Below are 21,325 nucleotides of genomic sequence, written 5' to 3'. Positions count from 1 at the left end.
GTGGACTGATCTGTGTCATGTGTATTCCCTATGTGCCTATGCTATTAGCACCAGTTTTGTGTAGTGCCACATTGTGTGCCTATGCTATTAGCACCAGTTTTGTGTAGTGCCGCATTGCGTGGCACCACATTCTGCAATTATCCTTAACTTATGAGCATGTTATTGCACCAACAGTCTCAAAGCAAATTCACTTCTTTAAAAATTCAAAATTATAAATTCATTTGTTCTGTTTTAATTTGGTATGATGTTTTGAATGAAATTAATTCTTTAAGTACAATGATGTAAAACCCAACAATTAATACTCAGATATGCATGAATTTGTTAAAGAGCTTGATTGACGAATTCACACAATATTGCACAGATGGAAACTTTAAAATAGCTTTAAAGCTACCTACCAATGTGCAAAGAAACTAAATGCTGAAGCAATTTTCCCTCCAGTAAATATACTTCGTGCAAGAAGAAAACTGACTCAGTTTCAATATGAACATCATGACGAAGTTTTGTTAGAACCCAAAATGAATTTCAGAATAGAGTTTTTTTCCTGAATTCTAGACGAGACATTAATTTCTTTAACAAACAGATCTGAAGAGCTCAAAAGTTTAGATGACATTTTTGGTTTTTTCAGTAGTACATTATTTAGTTACCCTAAGGAAGAACTGATGAATTGTTAATTCATTAAATTTCGGGCATGCAACCACGCAAATAAAATGTAGTAATTTTATTTGCGCAGGTGCATGCTTGAAATTTAATGGATTATTCATTATGCCATGAAAAGTTGAAAATGCACATGATGAATAGTTGCGAATATTTGCATATGAAACTTACAGACCATTCCAGAAATGAAACAGATTCCAGAAATGAACCCAACATTGACAGTACTGATTTTAAGGCCTCATTTCCTAGAAAATCAGTCTTGTGTTCCACATAACATTCTTCAATATCTTTTCAAAAATGATTTAATGTCAACATTTCCCAACACAGCAATAGAGCTAAGAATATTTCTAACTCTGCCAGTCAGTTGCATCCAGTGAAAGATCATTTTTGAAATTAAAAATTATAAAAAATTATCTAAGACCAGCAATGCATCAACAGAGGCTTACAAATTTGGCTATTATTTCAATAGAACATGAGATCTTAGTTTAGGTACTAAACAGACAATAGAAGATTTTGCAATTATGAAAGCAAGAAAAGTTTGGTTTGTATGAGTATATGTAAGTGTTGAAGAAACTTTCACTCAAGTCAGCAAACAAGCTTGAATTAAAGTATTCTTAGATTTGCCAACAGTGATTCTCATTTATATATAATAGCTAATGAATTAGTATGTAAATGGATTTTCTTTTTTAAAAATTATTATTAAAGAAATTCCATATCATGAAAATGCCGAAGACAAGTCTTTAATACAAGTGTGAAAAGAAAAAAGCTTGGTATGGGAGGGGGGGAGGAAGGGGGGGGGGGCAAATCTGGTTTGCATGCAAGCGCTATTGGGGCAAGCAGTGCCCTGGAAGTACTTAACAGAAATGGGGTCAACAGAAATTTGTGGCACAATCAGACTGAAAGAATGGATTATTTGATAGGACATATTCTGAGAAATTAAGAGATCACCAATATAGTACTGGAGAGAAGTGGGGAGAGGGGGGGGGGGGGGTGTAAAAACGGTAGATGGAGACCAAGAGATGAACACAGAAAGCAGATTCAGGATGATGTAAGTTGGAGTATTTATTTGGAGATGAAGAGACTTGCACAGGATAGAATAGCAAGGAGAACTGCATCAAACCAGGCTTCAGACTGACGACAACGACAATGATAACGACCACCACCACCACCACCACCACACTTCACTTAATCAATTTCAGCAAAACCAGCATCAATAACTGTGAAGTAATTGAAAAATAATCATTACTAAATTAAAGAGGGTAACTAGAACAAGTAGAAGAGTTCACACATTCAATAATATGAAGTCTTGTCATATCTCAAAGAATAACTCAAAACCTACATCCCTATGAAATTCCATATAGAATTTATGGCAGAATTAGCTTCCATTTTAACCCTAACATACTACATAATATACTACATACTCTCCCTCTCTCCCTCTCTCCCTCTGTGTGTGTGTGTGTGTGTGTGTGTGTGTGTGTGTGTGTGTGTGTGTGTGTGTGTGTGTGTGTGTGTGTGTGTGTGTGTGTGTTTCTTACATACGAGGTGCATTCAAGTTCTAAGGCCTCCGATTTTTTTTCTCCGGACTGGAAAGAGATAGAAACATGCGCATTGTTTTAAAATGAGGCCGCGTTCATTGTCAATACGTCCCAGAGATGGCAGCACCGTACGGCAGATGGAATTTTACCGCCAGCGGCGAGAATGAGAACTGTTTTAAATACTTAAAAGGGCGATGCTTTTCTTACTTGAACAGTGTGCAATCACTCGTTTTCTGAATTTGCATGGTGTGAAACCAATTGAAATTCATCGACAGTTGAAGGAGACATGTGGTGATGGGGTTATGGATGTCTCGAAAGTGCATTCATGGATGCGACAGTTTAATGAAAGCAGAACATCATGTGACAACAAACCAAAACAACCTCGAGCTCACAAAGCTAGTCTGACGACATGATCGAGAAAGTGGTGGGAACTGTTTTGGGGGATCGCCGAATGACTGTTGAACAGATCGCCTCCAGAGTTGGCATTTCTGTGGGTTCTGTGCACACAATCCTGCACGACGACCTGAAAATGTGAAAAGTGTCATCCAGGTGGGTGCCACAAATGCTGACTGACGACCACATGGCTGCCCGTGTGGCATGTTGCCAAGCAATGTTGACGCCCAACGACAGCATGAATTGGACTTTCTTTTCGTCGGTTGTGACAATGGATGAGATGTGGATGCCATTTTTCAATCCAGAAACAAAGCGCCAGTCAGCTCAATGGAAGCACACAGATTCACCGCCACCAAAAAAATTTCGGGTAACAACCAGTGCTGAAAAAATGATGGTGTCCATGTTCTGGGACAGCGAGGGGGTAATACTTACCAATTGCGTTCCAAAGGGCACTACGGTAACAGGTGCATCCTACAAAAATGTTTTGAAGAACAAATTCCTTCCTGCACTGCAACAAAAACGTCTGGGAAGGGCTGCGCGTGTGCTGTTTCACCAAGACAACGCACCCGCACATCGAGCTAACGTTACGCAACAGTTTCTTCGTGATAACAACTTTGAAGTGATTCCTCATGCTCCCTACTCACCTGACCTGGCTCCTAGTGACTTTTGGCTTTTTCCATCAATGAAAGACACTCTCCGTGGCCGCACATTCCCCAGCCGTGCTACTAATGCCTCAGTGATTTTCCAGAGGTCAAAACAGACTCCTAAGGAAGCTTTTGCCGCTGCCATGGAATCATGGCATCAGCGTTGTGAAAAATGTGTACGTCTGCAGGGCGATTACGTCGAGAAGTAATGCCAGTTTCATCAATTTTGGGTGAGTAGTTAATTAGAAAAAAAATCGGAGGCCTTAGAACTTGAATGCACCTCGTATTAGGAAAACAATGAATGATCAAACAACTGTGAGTGGACTGAGGATGTCTTGGTACGGGGAATGTAGAATGCTGTCCTAGATGGAGAGTCATTGAGAGTGAGAGAAGTAAAAGTAACTTCATGTGTACTCAACTAAAGTGTATTGGGAGTCTTGCTGTTCATATCATACATCAATAATCTGGCAGACAATATTTACAGTAGCCTCAAGCATTTTGCAGAACATGCAATTGTCTATAGTGAAGAACTGTCAAGAAAATTGTGCAAATACTCAGTCAAATGTTGAAGAGCTTTCAAGAATGCACAAATATTGGCAACTTGTTTTAAATTTTCAGAATTGTAAAACTGTGCACTTCACAAAATACAGAAACATAGTATATTATGGCCACAATATCAATGAAACACAATTGGAATCAGTCAAATCCTTGGGTGTAACAATTTGTGGTGATATGAAATTGAATGTTCACTTAAGCTCAGTCATAAGTAAAATTAGTGGCACACTGGCTTCATTAGTAGCATACTGCAAAAACTGAAGCAGCCTATGAAGTAGACTGCTTACAAAATGCTTGAGCAACTCATCCTAGAATACTGGTCACGTGTGTGGTACTCATACCAAACATGACTAATGGGGATATTGAAGACATACAAAAAATGGCAGCATGAGTGGTTGGAAAATTTCGTCATCTCTCCCAATGCATGAGGGGATGCAAAGTGTAGACAGCCTCTTAGATAGTTTACCCTGGGCAATGTTGCAACATGGCACAGCAGTGAAAAGTTTACACAACTTTGGTGAACAGATGCACTTTTGCCTCTCAGTCCATATGAAGACAAAAAGAGCAAACAAGAAATTTTAAAATGAAAAGACTGAATGTATGTCATTTCAACATAGAAGGCTAAACAAGGTCAAAGGGAGAAATCCTCACAAAATTTTAACTGGAGAAAGAGTCAGTGTCTTACTCTTCCAAGACTCACATGATAGATAAACTATCAATTGACTCAAATTATCAGGATTTACCAGTGTGGGCTGCACTAGTCATGACAAGCACAGCTGGCCACTTGTATGGAAGCTGGCCACTGTAATGAAGAAGGAAGTCCTAGGGAATTCAGACAGAAAAGTGATGCCAGCAGAATAGACAATAGGTACAATACTTTACGAGATTGTGCTCTATAATGTCTGTAAATCTCCATTGCAGTAAAGACCATAGGTGTTCCACTCAATGCTAACCTACCAGCATTGTACACCAGTAATTTTCAGTCTCGACACCCCAGATGGTGCTACTCAAGATCCACAGCTAGAGGTACTGGACTAAATAACTGAGTAGACAACCAGAACCTACATGTTCTATTTGAGTCCAAAGATATCCTGATCTTGAAAACAAAGGAATTGGGCACAATTTAAACACCTGATCTGACCTTTGTCAAATGCAGAGAAACAGGTACACCCATGCATCTACAAGAGAGGCCTTCAAGTCATTCCCATGGAATCATACCTACCCAAGGGGGCAATGGAAAGTCAAGATTTTACACATTCCATCAGGAAGGGCTGGGCCCTGCTTCAGAAATTATGTGTGAGCCATGATGTCTCACAGGCTGTCTCTTGTCTCTAGTCCATCTGAGGTTGTGACTGTACTGAAATCAAACTGAGGACCGCTGAAAAGAAAGATTTCCAAACACCTGAACTGCTTAACAATTCAGTCAAAATGGACACTGTGAAAGAGATTACCCAGGCCGTGAAGTTAGTGAAGACAGGAAATCTTGCCAGATCTGATGACATCCTACCAGAATTCTTTAAAGAACTAGGAATATTAGGAAGAAGGTGGTTGGCTACACTCTGTACAGAATACATCAGATTGGGTGCAGTCCCCAAGATCCAGAAAGAATCATAAGTCATTGCAGTGCTAAAATTCAAAACTTCTGGAGATAATCCCAAGAATTTCAGACCAATATACCTGCTGTGTACCTCCTATAAATGATTAGAATATTTCTGGCTACATTAACTCCATACTTTGAAGCCAACCTCCCCACATACAAAGCAAGATTTTGAGATTGTAGAAGTTGTTGTGACTAATTGCTGTTCCTCACAACATACACATAGCAAGACCCCCAAAACAAGAGAAAAAGACGTGATTTTCATAGAGCTTACATTCATTACAATACAGTATGGATTGAGGAACTACTGCTTAAGGTAACTAAAATAATTGAATGCAAACAGATCAAAATGCTCTGAGCACTATGGGACTTAGCTTCTGAGGTCATCAGTCCCCTAGAACTTAGAACTACTTAAACCTAACTAACCTAAGGAAATCACACACATCCACGTCCAAGGCAAGATTCAAACCTGCAACCATAGTGGTCACGCGGTTCCAGACTGAAGCGTCTACAACTGCTCGGCCACACTGGCTGGCCCAATGCAAACAGACCTACACATTAGTCAAAAACAAACAGGAAAATCAAGGTTTCACTTCATGGTATGAACAGCATGATCCTGAATAAAGCCTGCTGCAGGGTTCAGCACTCGCACCCATCCTTTTCAGTCTATATACTGTTGACATTCAAGATACCAAATTGCATAAATTTGCATATGCAGACAACATGGACATCACATGTTAAAGCAAAAAATTTTAACAACCGCATCAAAATACTGAATGCAGATCTGGAAGAGCTGAACACCTACTACTCCAAGTCACAACTACATCCAAAACCAAGTGAAATGAATGGCACCATAATGCATCTTAACAATAGAGACATAAATACAAAACCACAGTTCCCTATGAATGGACAATGCATCAAGTATGAGAATAAGTGTAAATACTTCAGAATGAAATTAGATTACACTCTAATGCATAATTGAGATGCTGTTCACTAGTCTGGATGAAAAGTGCACATGCAACTAAAGCAGATTTCCAACTGAAGGAGACAATGTGGATAAGCTCTGGAACACTTCAGGCCACACCACTGGCCTGGCTCCCATCCTAGCAAAGTTTATGGAAAATCAGTTAACAACTGCAAGGCTTCAACTTGAAGATTGCTTGGAAAGAACTAGAACCAATGTTTGGTCGACAAACTCACAAGAAGATCGAAGAACTAAAACTCCCAAGCAAATTGTGGACAACTATGAACTACATCAGAGTGAGAGTTGTTGTATGTAAATAACTGATGGCCGAATGGGGTCTATCAGACAGTCCTGAATGTGAATGTGGTGAAATATTTCACTGCGTTCCTTTAGTTGTTCTGTCTTATAAAAATACGCTTTCAAGCAGTCCTTAACTTTATCTTACACATCTTACAGACATTTGACTGTTATTCTTATACACCTCCATATTTCTTTGTGTCTCTCTCTACAGCATTCTCTTGCTATATTTCTACCCTCTCTTGTCAGTCTACAGTTGTCATTTAGCCATTCATTTCTTTCCTTCTTCTTGTTCCAGTTTCTTTCCCCTGTAACTTTGTAGACTCTGTTTCCCCTATCTTGGTTTCCCATCATTTCCTCATCTGCTGTCAGAGCATTTGGAATTGATTTTACTGACATATGATCTGTTTGGTTAATGACTTCATTTACAGTCAGTTTACATGTTTCAGTATGGATCCTTCTGTGTGGAAAAGTGATACTATCAATGAGTAAATTATTATTAGTAGTGAAATCACACAGCATACCTTCCTTTTAATTACTTTCCTCATGTAATGTGGATTTTCCTATACTCCTCCACATTAATATCTCCAAAACTAGCAACAGGTTCTATTCTTGTACTTTTCTATGTGCACTTTCAGGGTTCTCATAAAACTGTTGTTTATTCCTTCTGTTTCCTCTGTTAGTGTGTATGCTGCTGTTGCTGTTATATTTCTGAACTTCTCTCTCATTCTCAGCCTGTTCATAGGTTCAAATCCCAAGAGATTTCCTCTTATCCTCTTTGTTATTATTAATCCTGTTCCAGAATGACCTGTTCTTCTTTCTGCTGCACTAAGCAGTAAAGTTTACTGAAGCTTATCTATCTGTCATTGCACTTGTGATGTCACTTCTTGTAATCCCATAACATTGTACTTAACCTTTGTGATCTCTTTAGCCATTTCTTTCATTTTTCTGGGCTTCTTCATCGTTCTTATATTCTAAGTTGCTTAGCCAAGTCTTCTACATCTACATCTACATCCATACTCTGCAAGGCACCTGACGGTGTGTGGTGGAGGGTACCTTGAGTACCTCTATCTGTTCTCCCTTCTATTCCAGTCTCGCATTGTTCGTGGAAAGAAGAACTGTCGGTATGCTTCGGTGTGAGCTCTAATCTCTCTGATTTTATCCTCATGGTCTCTTCGCGAGATATATGTAGGAGAGAGCAATATACTGCTTGACTCTTTGGTGAACGTATGTTCTCAAAACTTTAACAAAAGCATGTACCGAGCTACTGAGCATCTCTCCTGCAGAGTCTTCCACTGTAGTTTATCTATCATCTCTGTAACACTTTCGCGATTACTAAATGATACTGTAACGAAGCGCGCTGCTCTCCGTTGTATCTTCTCTATCTCTTCTATCTTTGGATTGCATTTCCTTAGGATTCTTCCAATGAATCTCAGTCTGGCATCTGCTTTACCAACGATCAACTTTATATGATCATTCCATTTTAAATCACTCCTAATGCGTACTCCCAGATAATTTATGGAATTAACTGCTTCCAGTTGCTGACCTATTTTGTATCTAAATGATAAGGGATGTATCTTTCTATGTATTCGCAGCACATTACACTTGTCTGCATTGAGATTCAATTGCCATTTCCTGCACCATGCGTCAATTCGTTGCAGATCCTCCTGCATTTCAGTGCAGTTTTCGATCGTTACAACCTCACAGCATCATCTGGAAAAAGCCTCATTAAACTTCCTTTGTGACCCACAAGGTCATTTATGTATATTGTGAATAGCAACGGTCCCATGACACTCCCCTGCGGCACACCTGAAATCACTCTTACTTTGGAAGACTTCTCTCCATTGAGAATGACATGCTACGTTCTGTTATCTAGGAACTCTTCAATCCAATCACACAATTGGTCTGATAGTCCATATGCTCTTACTATGTTCATTAAACGACTGTGGGGAACTGTATTGAACACCTTGCGGAAGTCAAGAAACACGGCATCTACCTGGGAACCTGTGTCTATGGCCCCCTGAGTCTCGTGGATGAATAGCGCGAGCTGGGTTTCACATGACCGTCTTTTTCGAAACCCATGCTGATTCCTACAGAGTAGATTTCTAGTCTCCAGAAAAGTCATTGTACTCGAACATAATACATGTTACAAAATTCTACAACTGATCGACGTTAGAGGTATAGGTCTATAGTTCTGCACATCTATTCGATGTCCCTTCTTTTGTTGGTATACTCCCTGAAGTACACAATTCCTTCCACCAGACACTGGACATGTGCTCTAAAATTAGTTACATTATTAATGAAGGACACAAAGGAAAAAGTAAATAACAAAGGTCAAGAGCTGTCTCTTTACATGTGAAGAGAACAGGATGATGGCCTCTAGACAGTCTTGTTTAACTTAGCACAGCACATCCTGATACAAAATATAAACAAGAGGCATAAAATGATCTTGAAATCCAGTCAGATATTTTCTAATGCAGATGACACTGGGAATGTGGTAAGACACACAAACACCCACAAAGACATTTACAAAATAGTGGTAGTATAATGAGCAAAAACTGGACTTACTCTAAATGAAAACAGGGCAAAACATATGATAATCTCTGATTCTAAGGCTAGAAGAACACTGCATAATTTTCAGGCTATAATAAAAATTCCACTATCTAAATGTCATTTTAACCAGTGATAACAATAAAAATCATTGTTTTAGAAAAAGGATACAAGTAAGAAATAGAGCATATTACTGGTATGTGAACTTACAGGTATTTACGATTTCTCTAATTACAAGAACAACTAGTGGAGAGCATATTATTCCCTTTGAAGGCCAGTGTTACATCACGTGGATCATAAACTTGGATGTTGACAGAAATGGATATATGCAAGTTAAGATCATTTGAAACAAAATCCTGAAAAAAATCTGTGCTGGACCCTTGAGTGACACAGAGTTTCAGAATATGACATGACCATCAATTACGACAGCTTATACAAATGAATGATATACGAGGATAATCCCAAAACTAAGGTTTCCTCTTTATTTCTACAATGGTTTACATCAGTTTAAAGCTTGAACATTTAGCTATTTTTTGACATAAGCACCATTTCTGTCGATGCATTTTTGTAGACACTGTGGCAGTTTTTGTATGTCCATATATAGCAGCTTGCTGCCATGCTGTTCAGAAAGTTATGAACCTCTTCGTTCACCTCGTCGTTGGAGCTGAATCGCTTTCCGGCCAAATCACTAGGCACCAAGTCAGGACTAAAGGGTGGTTGGGTGATTATGTTCCACTGAAACTGTTGCGGGAGAACAACAGTTTGCCGAGCGATGTGTGGGCGAGCGTTGTCATGGAGAATGTGTACGCCCTTGCTCAACATCCCTCTTCTCCAGTTCTGAATTGCCTGTTTGAGGTTTTTCAGTCTCACAGTATCTGTCAGTGTTAATTGTGGTCCCAGTGGGCATAAAGTCAACCAACAGTACTGCTTTTTGATCCCAAAAAATGGTTTTCATGACTTTATGGCAGACTGTGTTTGTTGAATTTCCGCGGCTTTGGCAAAGAAGGATGCCGCCACTGGCGTGACTGTTGCTTGGTCTCAGGTGTAAAGTGGTATGCCCAGGTTTCCTCACCTGTGACAATTGAGTACAGAAAGTTGTCCTGTTCGTCTACAAGGCAGTGAAGAAACGCGCGGGAAGCATCAACTCATTGCTGCATGTGATCCTCAGTCAGCATGTGTGGCAACCATCTTGTGCACACCTTCTGGTAGTTCAATGATTCCATTAAAATTCTGTGAGTGGTGCTTCGGAAAACCTCAGGACCCAACATGCAGAGATCATCCAGGGTGATCCGCTGATCTTCATGCATGCTTTGTTCAACCTTCAACACTGTTTCCTCAGAAATTGATAGTGTCCCACTCCTTTGTCATGAATTTCGGTCCGGCCAGTTGCAAACTCTCTACACCACGTGCAAACATTTTTGATATCCATGTAGGACTCACCATACACTTCCATCAATTGCTGATGGATTTCAAACGGCACAGTGCCCTTTGATTTCAAAACAGAATAACTGCACACAATTTGCATTCGGCAGTAACATCCAATGGGAGCCTCATTCTCAATGGCTGCCAAGCCAAGACCGAGCACCTCAGTGTGGCATGTGCATGTTTACACACAGTGCGTGAAGCACTCTTCATAAAAGTGTGACCATCTGCCACACAAACAGAGTTCTGTAGTTATAAAAAAATGGGAGACCTTACTTTTGGGATTGCCCTTCTTTAAATGCCAGAGAATACTCTGGTCACTATACATGGAATGAATGGCAGATGACAGGATGCCAAAAGAATAATGGAAAGAAGATAGTATTCCACCAGAAGGAGGGATCGACCAAGAGTAAGATGGCTAGAAAATGTGTTGGCTGACCATACCAAGACAGAGATCTCATGATGGAAGAGAAAAGTAGAGAACAGAGATATATGGAAGCAGACTGTTGATGGGGCTAAGACCCATCAAGGTCTGTAGTGTCAAAAATGAAGACGTAATTTCTTCATTGAGGAATGTTTTTTGTTGTATGTCAATCAGTTTCTCCAAAACCAAGTGTTAGAAATCTGATAAAATATGTTAAATAAGCATATATTAAATAAGAGCTTAAAAAAACTATTGTTCTGTCATCTAAAGAAGGAGTTCTTGAAATTCTTCCATGGGCTAAGTAAATAAGAAAAAATGAGGAACTATATATAAACTTACTGAGTATGTCAAACTGCGGTAACCATTTTTTGACCATAACATTTTCAGGTTGATATGGAAGTGAATCTTCTTCCCATTTCCAAAGAATTCTCTGCGGAAGTGATGAGAAAGCTTCAAGATATGCATGTAGCTTATCCTCATGCACTGTTGATGCTTTGATCATTGAGCCCATGTTAAAGTAAATAACTCCATGAATGGCACCATCAAGGAATTCTTTTATGTCCTAAAAACAAATAATAATTTTTATTTCCTGTTCAGTGACTAAACACTTAACTACTCTAACTGTGAAAAACTGAAAATTATTACTATATTATTTGCTAGTAAGAAATTGTGGTACATTCTTCTTTTAGTCAGAAGGAAGAAACATTGAAGATGTGAAACCCCAAGAACTAGACCAGTTTACAAAACTGAAGAGATCAATAGCACTTTTGGCTTTGAAGTATTCGGTACTGTTTCAGTCTTATAATCAATGATATGTTTCCCGATGAAGCATAAGATACATTTGACCTAATGCAGCAACAGTAATTTTTTTTTTACTGTCCACAATTAATGTGAACATTTCTGTCATTTACAACATGTAAACATAATGCTCCTCAAATATATTCATCCTATTAATTTCACTTGCAACTAAAAGAACAAGTGATGGCATAATTTTGAAGACAAATGTATGTTGAAGACACTGTAACTAGTGTATAGAAAATATCATGTAACCTTGTGATATATTTTATTTTAATTTAAATGGTTCAAGATCACAATTTATTATTCATTAGTTAAATATTTACATTTTAATTATGGAAATGATGTTGGCTTCTTAAAAAAAATTGTTTAATGGAAAAGTCTGTAAAATCATTATTTAATCAAAGCATATTATTAAAATTTGGTCCAAAAACAATAAACATATTGTAAATTAGCAATTTAAAAGATATCTCATCATTTTCTTCTCAGTACACATTTTATTTCGTTAAAACAAAACACAGGTGCAAAAGAAATCAACTTTCAAATTTTAGACATTCTGCAATATCCCAGCATAAAATATTAATTCCTAAAATGACTATTGTCTTGGTCTTAGTTCTTTGCTTTTTCTATCCAAGGAAACGTATATTTTATTTAATTTTATATCTCACTAAAAAATTGGCACACCTTCCTAATTGATCCAAATTTTCATTTGTGCCTCAGTTCTCTTGCTAGTCCCATGAAACTCTAACAGCAAAGCAAAGGCTCTCCAACTGTATTGTAATAGCACCTCAGCATCGAACAAAATGTGGGATCCTGTCTGAAAACCAGGCATAGGTGAAACATCCTGGCAGATTAAAACTGTGTGCCGGACCAAGACTCGAACTCAGGACCTTCGCCTTTCGCGGGCAAGTGCTCTACCAACTGAGCTACCCAAGCACGACTCACACCCCGTCCTCACAGCTTTACTTCTGCGAGTATGTGTCCTACCTTCCAAACTTTACAGGAGAGCTTCTGTAAAGTTTGGAAGGTAGTTTTAATCTGCCAGGAAGTTTTGTATCAGTGCACACTCTGGTGCAGAGTGAAAATCTCATTCAGGAAACATCCCCCAGGCTGTGGCTATGCCATGTCTCCACAATATCCTTTCTTTCAGGAGTGCTAGTTCTGCAAGGTTTGCAGGAGAGCTTCTGCAAAGTTTGGAAGGTAGGAGGCGAGGTACTGGCAGAAGTAAAGCTGTGAGGATGGGGTGTGATTCGTGTTTGGGTAGCTCAGTTGGTAGAGCACTTGCCCGAGAAAGGCAAAGGTCCTGAGTTCGAGTCTTGGTCCAGCACACAGTTTTAATCTGCCAGGAAATTTCATATCAGCACACACTCCACTTCAGAGTAAAAATAACATTCTGCAGGTATAGGTGCTTTAATCAAATGAAACTATATGGTTCCAGAGATCTTTTCAAGTCCTAAACATCTATGACATAAAGGTATATAGACTTTGTGTGGTCGAAGATGTGCATATCAGCACCCAAAGGTTTAGAAACTAAGTATTTATCTTGGTCTTACATTCTCTGTCCACGTAGCTGTCCCTATTAAAGAAACTAACTTCACATACCCGTAGAAAGTGCTTATGCCACAATATCATATGGGCAGCATGGAGATATTACATGGCTGCTTGTCTTAGCCACAAACTATAGCCAGACAATTTATGACCATCTCCCTACTTAATCTCTGTTTTTGTTCCTGCAGCTGGTAGTACTATCTTAGGAATAGGAGGTTAGTGCAGATAACAAAACTGTAATTCAGTGATGCTATTTTAAAAATTTAATTGCATCATTGAACTCTCTAAATCAGAGGATTATATATCCTTCAGATTTTTATCTGCAACACTGTCCATAGCTTATGCCACAATACGTCTTATTAAATCAGACTTGCAGCATGGGGACAGTGCTAACCTGACTAGGTAGTAATATGTTTGTATGCTGACTCCACTCAAGCAGACCTATTCTATGTTTTTTTTTTTTTTTGGCAATTTTTCTTAACAAATTTGCTGGCCATATCAACAGTAGTATATTGGTGTTACCTCTTTCTACAACATTATTTTGCAGCTTGCTACACAGGCATGATGGCTCCTGTAGTGAGGCATTGTAAATAGGAGTGGCATTAAGAGCAGACTAGGGAATTTTGTAGGTTGGGTATGTGGTAGAAATACCACTCAGGGTTAAATGGGAATAATTTTATGAATGGTATTAATGTAAGGGCAGCAAAGGGTTTGGTGGCACAGTTTTCTGCTGAGCACTTGGTCAGCAACAATGGCCAATTCATAGCTTGTGCCTTATGGATCCTTTCACTCTTTGCTTAGGTGGTGTCTATCCCTCCAACAATTGCAGAATTTCCCTGGTCTCCTCTGTTCACTGAGCTCTTACCTCTCACTACGCCACTCTGGTGCTCACACTTTAGCTCGGTAGGGCTATACAGTTCTATGAGTCTTCATAAACACTTCTTTCATTAAACTCCTCCTCCATAAATTCTCTACTGGACCTTGTCCCTGGTCTCATGTCTTATTTCATTCACTGGTTTGTGCCTCTATACCTGTCTGCACAATAACACTGTGATGTAATTTCATAATTGATTATTGATCATCAAAGCAATGTCCATTGTGACACGTAACAGCTGACACATTGAACCGAACCAAAATTTGTATGAAGTGTACTTCTTTATTTATTTTTTTATTTTTTTACACATAAGACATATTTATGACAACAGGGCAATATTGCTGATTGATTACTGATTCCATAGATACCACACAATTTGTCTGAAATTTTATTTCAGGATTCTTTAAGAAACCTGTATTTTGAATGTTGAAACCACTTAAAAACATTACTCCATATTTTTCTGCCATAATGGAATAATAAGTTTCATGGATGACAAGCTCATTTAGACAATTCCAAAATAGTATCACCTACAAACATAAGATGATGACACATAACATTCAAATTAAGTTAAAAGACTGGTTCGAAAAATAACATTTTTTTCAGCAGATGATAGAACATAAAATTTTAATCCAAATGTATGAATTGAATTAATTTTATTAAAATACAGAATATTAAATCATCCGCAACTTCAGAAATATTGCAGACTAAAAAAAAACCTGAGCTTCTAAGAACAATTTTGGAATCAACACAAAAATTACTTTAAGAGGAAATATTTTATACATAATGTTTGTGATTTAAATTTTGCAAGCATTTATCTTATTTTGCTAAGATGGAAGATAGTAATAACAGACTTAAGTATTGTTGCTACCACTCAATATGTAATTAAACAAATTTAATATGCAGCAGAAAACTCTTTTAAGTTAATACTAATATAAAGGAAAACAGATATAGCCTTCAAGCAACCAAATTCTGTTGCTATACATAACTTAATACCTCATTTTGTGACATCACATCTCTTACACTTGTGGGAGTGTGACAACTTTAAATACTTTTTTGTAAATGCCAAGCATCACTTGAGAGTGAGTTGACATTGTTGTACATCAAGTACATCTACAATACCTGTAATTTTTGTGAATGCCAACCAAATGTAGGTTGGCAACAGTGCATAGATATGTTAGATATGTCCAATGTCAATTTTTAGCACATTTTGTGAAGAGGTATGAAGACATACGGAAGTATGAAGACAAGTATTGGTTTATCAATATGTACACTGCACGTAGTTATAAACAGCTGGCACCACAGATGAACTTCAGAATAAGAGATCTGGAACTGACCTCAGCCATGAAATTCATGTGGCATGCTATATTGAATAGCAGCTCAAGTTTCTTCTTTATTGACCTCCAAGTATAGATAATGCCACAATGCAATCTCTTCAATGCTGTGTTCCTATGCCCTTTGCTTGCTTCACCTCACCCCCCTCCCCCCTCCCCCCTCCTAACAGCCTTCTACTCTCATTTTCTCTGGGCAGCTTACCTCCTTGATATGACAACCTCTTATTCCACTTCGACCAGAGTCATAAGATAATTTAGCTGTGTGTTTGGGCATTATAAAGAAGGAAAGTTTGTTAGTTACCATACTGTCCTTTTTCAGTTTTTGTTCATGTCCCCATCTTCTACTCAACACCTCTATCACTCATTTGATTGATTTTATTCCATCCAGCATCTTCCAGAATATTATTAGCACTGAAATATAAGATTTTAAGTGCAGAACTTTTATTGGACCAACAGGAAGTGAACTGATACTATTGACATCTAATAGTATTTTATCTGAAATGTATCATTTTGTTTATCTGAAACATCAAAAAAATTACTGAAATGAACAAGGTTTAATACATGATCTTCAATTGACATTAGATCTCCAGAGATAAAAATTATGTGACAGAATTAATGAGCTGAGCTACTTTATATAAATTCCCTCAGTGACTCAAAGAAAAAGAAGTGTCATTTTCAGATTTTTCCAGACATCAGTGGCCAATACTTTTTGTTATCAGTAATCAGTATAATGAATACAGTTCAAAAAATAAATGTGCCATATTCTCACATTGCCAAGTTTCTTACCTGGGGAAGAGGTTTAGGTGCTGGTGGGAGATGCATTCCTCCAACTTCTATGACACCTGGGACAAATGGTCTTACTGAGTGCAGGGTGAAATAGCTGAGGGAAAAAGAAAATTGTCTTTTTACATTTTCACACCTTTCTTTATGCACAAAATTAAGACAGAAAAGTAAAAATTGTGTGTGTGTCTTTGGGGTGGGGGTGGGGTGGGGGGGCAAGGGGTGGGTGTGGGGGGGGGGGGGGGCAGCTAAAGGAATAAATAAAGAGAGAGAGAGAGAGAGAGAGAGAGAGAGAGAGAGAGAGAGAGAGAGAGAGAGAGAGAGAGACCAACTGCCATGAACTCTTCATTGCCAACAAAATTTTATCATTTTGAAAATGTTGCTGTTGCTGTTTACTTCAGTCCGAAGACTGGTTTGATGCAGCTCTCCATGTCAGTGTATCCTGTACTTACTACATTCACAACTTTGTTGCCCTTTGATCTTCTAACTCCTCCCACTTCTCTCCACTAGCAAATGATGATTCCTCGATGCTTTGGGAAGTATCCTACAAATGAGTCCTCCTTTTAGTGAAGTTTTCGCATAAATTTATTTTTTATTCAGTTTGATTCAGTGACTCTTCATCTGCTATCAATCTGGCAAGCAGATCTTCAGCTATCATCTGTAGTGCCACATTTCAAAATCTGTTCTCTTCTTATCTGTACTTTTTATCATCCATATTTAATTTTCATTAAGGGCTACACACCAGACAAATACCTTCAGATAAGACTTCTTAATGCTTAAATTTATATTCTGTGTTAACATATTTCTATTTTTCAGAAATGTTTTCCTCTCTATTGCATATCTGCATTTTATATCCTCTCTACTTTGACCATTAACAGATAATTTTCTGTGAAACAGAAAAATTCATCTCATCTTAGCATCTCATTTGTCAGACTAAGTTCCTCAGCTTCATCTGTTTTAATTAGAATATATTCCATTACTCTTACTTCACTTTTGTCTTTCGAAGATGATATCATTCTGTTCAACTGATATGCACAGATGTCTTCTCTCTCTCTCTCTCTCTCTCTCTCTCTCTCTCTCTCTCTCTCTCTCTCTCTCTCTCTCTCTCTCCCCACATGCCAATGTTTGGTGCATGGTGGAGGGTACTTGTACCACTAGACATTTCCTTCCCTGTTCCAATTGCATATAGAGCAAGGGGAAAACATCTATCAATATACCTCCATATGAGCCTCAATTGCTTTTATCTTGTCTCTCTGATCCTTACACAAAATGTACAGTACTGGTAGTAGCTTCATTCTGCAGTCAGTTTCAAATGCCTGTTATCTAAACTTTCACAATAGTGTTTCATGAAAAGGATGTCACCTTTGCTCCAGGAACTCCCATTTTAGATCATGAAGCATCTCCACAGTAGTTTGATCAAACCTCCCAGTAACAAATCTAGCAATAAGCCACTGAACTGCTTTGATGTCTTCCTTTAATCTGACCTGGTGGGGTCCCCCAACACTTGTGTAAGAATACTACATAATAAATCAAAATACTCACAGCTGTCATTCTGATGTTATTTTATTACATGCAACCAGTTTCAGTGACTCAATACAGCATCTTCAGGCCTTAACTGATGCTGAGGAGTTGAATTCCAACTGTATTCATGATCCCATCAGTGGCCAACCTGTATGCAGGTGGTGTACTGAGTCTCCAAATCTGTTTGCAATATAACAAAATAACATCAAAACAAAGATTATGTGTGTTTCATTTTATTACATAAGTGAATGGCAGAAGTCCCACAGACCATCAATCAAGAGGACAGACATTCAAAACCTTGAGAATGACTGGGTTGCACAAGTGTTCTATAAGTGTTCTTCTTTATACATGGAACGTGCTTTTCTGGAATACTCCCAATAAACTGAAATCATCAATTCAACTTCCCTACAATTGATTTTATGAGGTAATTACATTTTATAACAATTTGCAATGTTACAGTGTCAACTGGCACACAATTAATGCTGTATTTGACCATTACAGAATTGTTTTTCCCACTCATCCACATTAACTTATATTTTTCTGCACTTAGAGAAAGCTGACAGTCATCAAGGCAACTAGAAATTTTGTCTAATCATCTTGTATCCTCTTAGGGTCACTCAATGATGACACTTTTCCTTACACCATAGCATCATCAGCCAAACAAATGTATACTGCTGCTGGTCTTGTCCATCAGTTCATTTACTTATGTGGACAATAAGACAGTCCTATACACTTACCTTGGGCAATCCTGACAATAGCCTCATCTGTGATGGACACCTGCCACTGAGGTCAATGTACTAGGTTCTACTAACTAACAAGTCTTTAAACCACTGACACATTGAGGAAGCTAATATTCATTAACTGCATGCACTGGGACACTTTGTTCCATGCTTTAAATAACTCTAGGAATATGGAATGTATGGAATCTGTCTGTTGCCCTTCATCCATGGTTCACAGGGTATCATGTGGGTAAAAGACAAGCTATGTTTCACATGAGCAATGTTTTCTAAATGCATGCTGATTTGTGGACAGAAGTTTTTGCATCTCAAATCCTCTGCTGTTTCTGAGGGAGTTACAATTCCATTAGCAAACCTCAAAGTTCTTACTTAATCCTCTGAACTTTAAGTTCCCTTCACATATTGCTCAGCATACACACTGAATAAAATGGGGGACAGACTACAACACTGTCTAGTTCCTTTCTCAACTACTGCTTCCTTTTAACAATTTTTTAACTCCTGTAATTCCAGTGTGGTTTCTCTACAAGTTGTAGATAACCTTTAATTCCCTTTGTTTTATACCTGTAACATACAGATTTTCAATAAGCATATTCCAGTCAGCCCAGGCAAAATCATTCTTTAAATCTATCTAAGTAGGTTGATGAATGACAAACCTATCTTCTAACACCAGGTTGGTATTGCCTCGTGTGTTCCTATGTTTCTTTGTTGTTTTTTTTCTGCCAGTTTTTATTTGAAGAATAGTAAAATAATGTTATGTACCTGTAATCAACCAGCAGAAACTGGAAGGTTTAATATTAACTGCATAATGGTAAGACAAAGATTTTGAAACCACATTTTAAACTGCATGACATTTCCAGGGGGAGATATGAACTGTGACAAATTAAAACTCAAGAAACTGCAAAAAGGTAAGAAATCTGATACTCCAAACACCATCCCATAGCATGCCAAACTTTGTTTTCCTCAAGATAACATGTTCATGAGTAGTCCCTGCTTGGATGTTCAATTGGGTACCTTTTTTACCTCCAGGATAATTAAACTGAAGAGGATACCATCATAAAAAAGCCATATGGAAGAGCTGTGTATCTTCAGGGAATCTGAATACTCTAGTTTCCCCATGGTGTCACAACATCAGCCCAGTGTGGCTATGTTGGCTAATGTTACAAGACATTAGGCACTCATCCCCACTGTTTCCCTCCAACTACTGATTGGTTGCTGCCCCTCTTCAGGAGCCATATGTTAGTCTGGCCTATCCACAGATAGGTTGGTGCATAATGTGAATGTGAATGTACCCATGGTATGGCTATCAATATTGTTGAGGTACATAAGCTCCCATATTGTGACAAAGGCCATGGTTCATGAGGGAATGAAAATCTTGTTACATGCAAAGTGGGAAGGTGTTCATTAAGTGTGTAAATTAATTTATGACAAACTACTTTAGAAAAATATTATAAGAATTGAAAATTTTGAATGGCAATACATTCTTAAAAAAAGTTACAATAGCAATCAATTTCCCTACCATTGTTGTGTACAATGACCATCATAAAAAATAATAATTCTGAGAGTTTGTAACAATAGACGTATTTACAGTAACTATTATTGATGAAACCTGTTTTACCAGTCAAGCAATAATGTTGAAAGTTTTTACTAATCAGAACAATAGTTATGAGTATCTGCAGCTGAAATTTTCAGGAAGGTTGAGAATTATCTTTCCACAGCCTCGATTGGAACATTTACCTACATTACGGGTTTTAAGATTTTATAACTCATTCTCATCTGAGTTGCAGATAGGCACAAGAAAAGCACTGTCACAAATAAGCTTCGGGCAACAAGGCCTTTATTAAAAATCACTCACTACACACACACACACACACACACACACACACACACACACACACACACACACACACACACACACACAGATTAGAGTCGCATGTGTGTGAATTGTGTTTAGGCACCTGCACGGAGTGTGTGTATGAGAGAGAGAGAGAGAGAGAGAGAGAGAGAGAGAGAGAGAGAGAGAGAGAGAGAGAGAGAGAGAGAGAGAGCTATTTTTTTTTTACAAAGGCCTTGTTGGCTGAAAGCTATAATTGTGACAGTCTTTTTCTTGTCTTGTGCTTATCTGTGACTCAGTATCTCTGCTACATAGTGAGTAGCAACTTTTGTTTTCATAATATTGTTACATTCCATCCTGGATTTTCCATTCCTTGATCGCTCATTCTCAGATGTTCCCGTTAATACAGCAAAACACACTGAAATGAAGTGCATTTTAATTTCTTGATTAAATACAAGAATTAAACACCTAAAGTTAGTTACTTCTATAAGAAAAGAAGAAGCAGTTGTTTTTACTACATTTGCAGTTTTATTTGTGGGAACATTCTGAAATGAGAATTAAAATTTTAACACCAGTCATGAAAATAAAAAAAAAGTTTCAAACTTGTTGTGGTAAGATCACTCATTTTCTTTCTGAAGTAATTTTGTCATGAAGCTCTTGTGGCTAGATGCTCTCCCACATTCATGCCTGCAACTTGTCTGCTCAAGCAGACAACACAAAAGCTGCAGCAGGAGATGTCTGGGCACACACTAAACTGTCTGTATGTAGTGAGAACCATAGCATAGCATGGATTCTCTCCCAAGCCTGTTCTTTGCTATATGTGGGTTTTTACTGGCAGAAAGTGTGGTTGGAAGCCTTTACTCCATGATCAAC

The 21,325-nt window shown here is 38.2% G+C and overlaps 1 protein-coding gene across 2 annotated transcripts in view; it reads right to left on the bottom strand.

Moving 5' to 3' along the window:
• The window catches only part of LOC126267463 (UDP-glycosyltransferase UGT5-like), a 264,174-nt gene that overhangs the window by 20,041 nt on the left and 222,808 nt on the right, over positions 1-21,325 (bottom strand). For both annotated transcript variants that reach the window (XM_049972734.1, XM_049972733.1), the window contains 2 exons: positions 16,370-16,463; positions 11,375-11,597 (listed from right to left, as the gene is read on the bottom strand). In XM_049972734.1, the coding sequence (XP_049828691.1) occupies positions 11,375-11,597; positions 16,370-16,463 (317 nt within the window). The remainder of the gene's footprint in view (positions 1-11,374; positions 11,598-16,369; positions 16,464-21,325) is intronic.

The sequence above is a fragment of the Schistocerca gregaria genome, chromosome 4 (assembly GCF_023897955.1).
Source record: "Schistocerca gregaria isolate iqSchGreg1 chromosome 4, iqSchGreg1.2, whole genome shotgun sequence".
Classification (NCBI taxonomy): domain Eukaryota; kingdom Metazoa; phylum Arthropoda; class Insecta; order Orthoptera; family Acrididae; genus Schistocerca; species Schistocerca gregaria.
The sequence above is the reverse complement of the archived record's forward strand: the minus strand, read 5'-3'. Positions and strand labels throughout refer to the sequence as shown.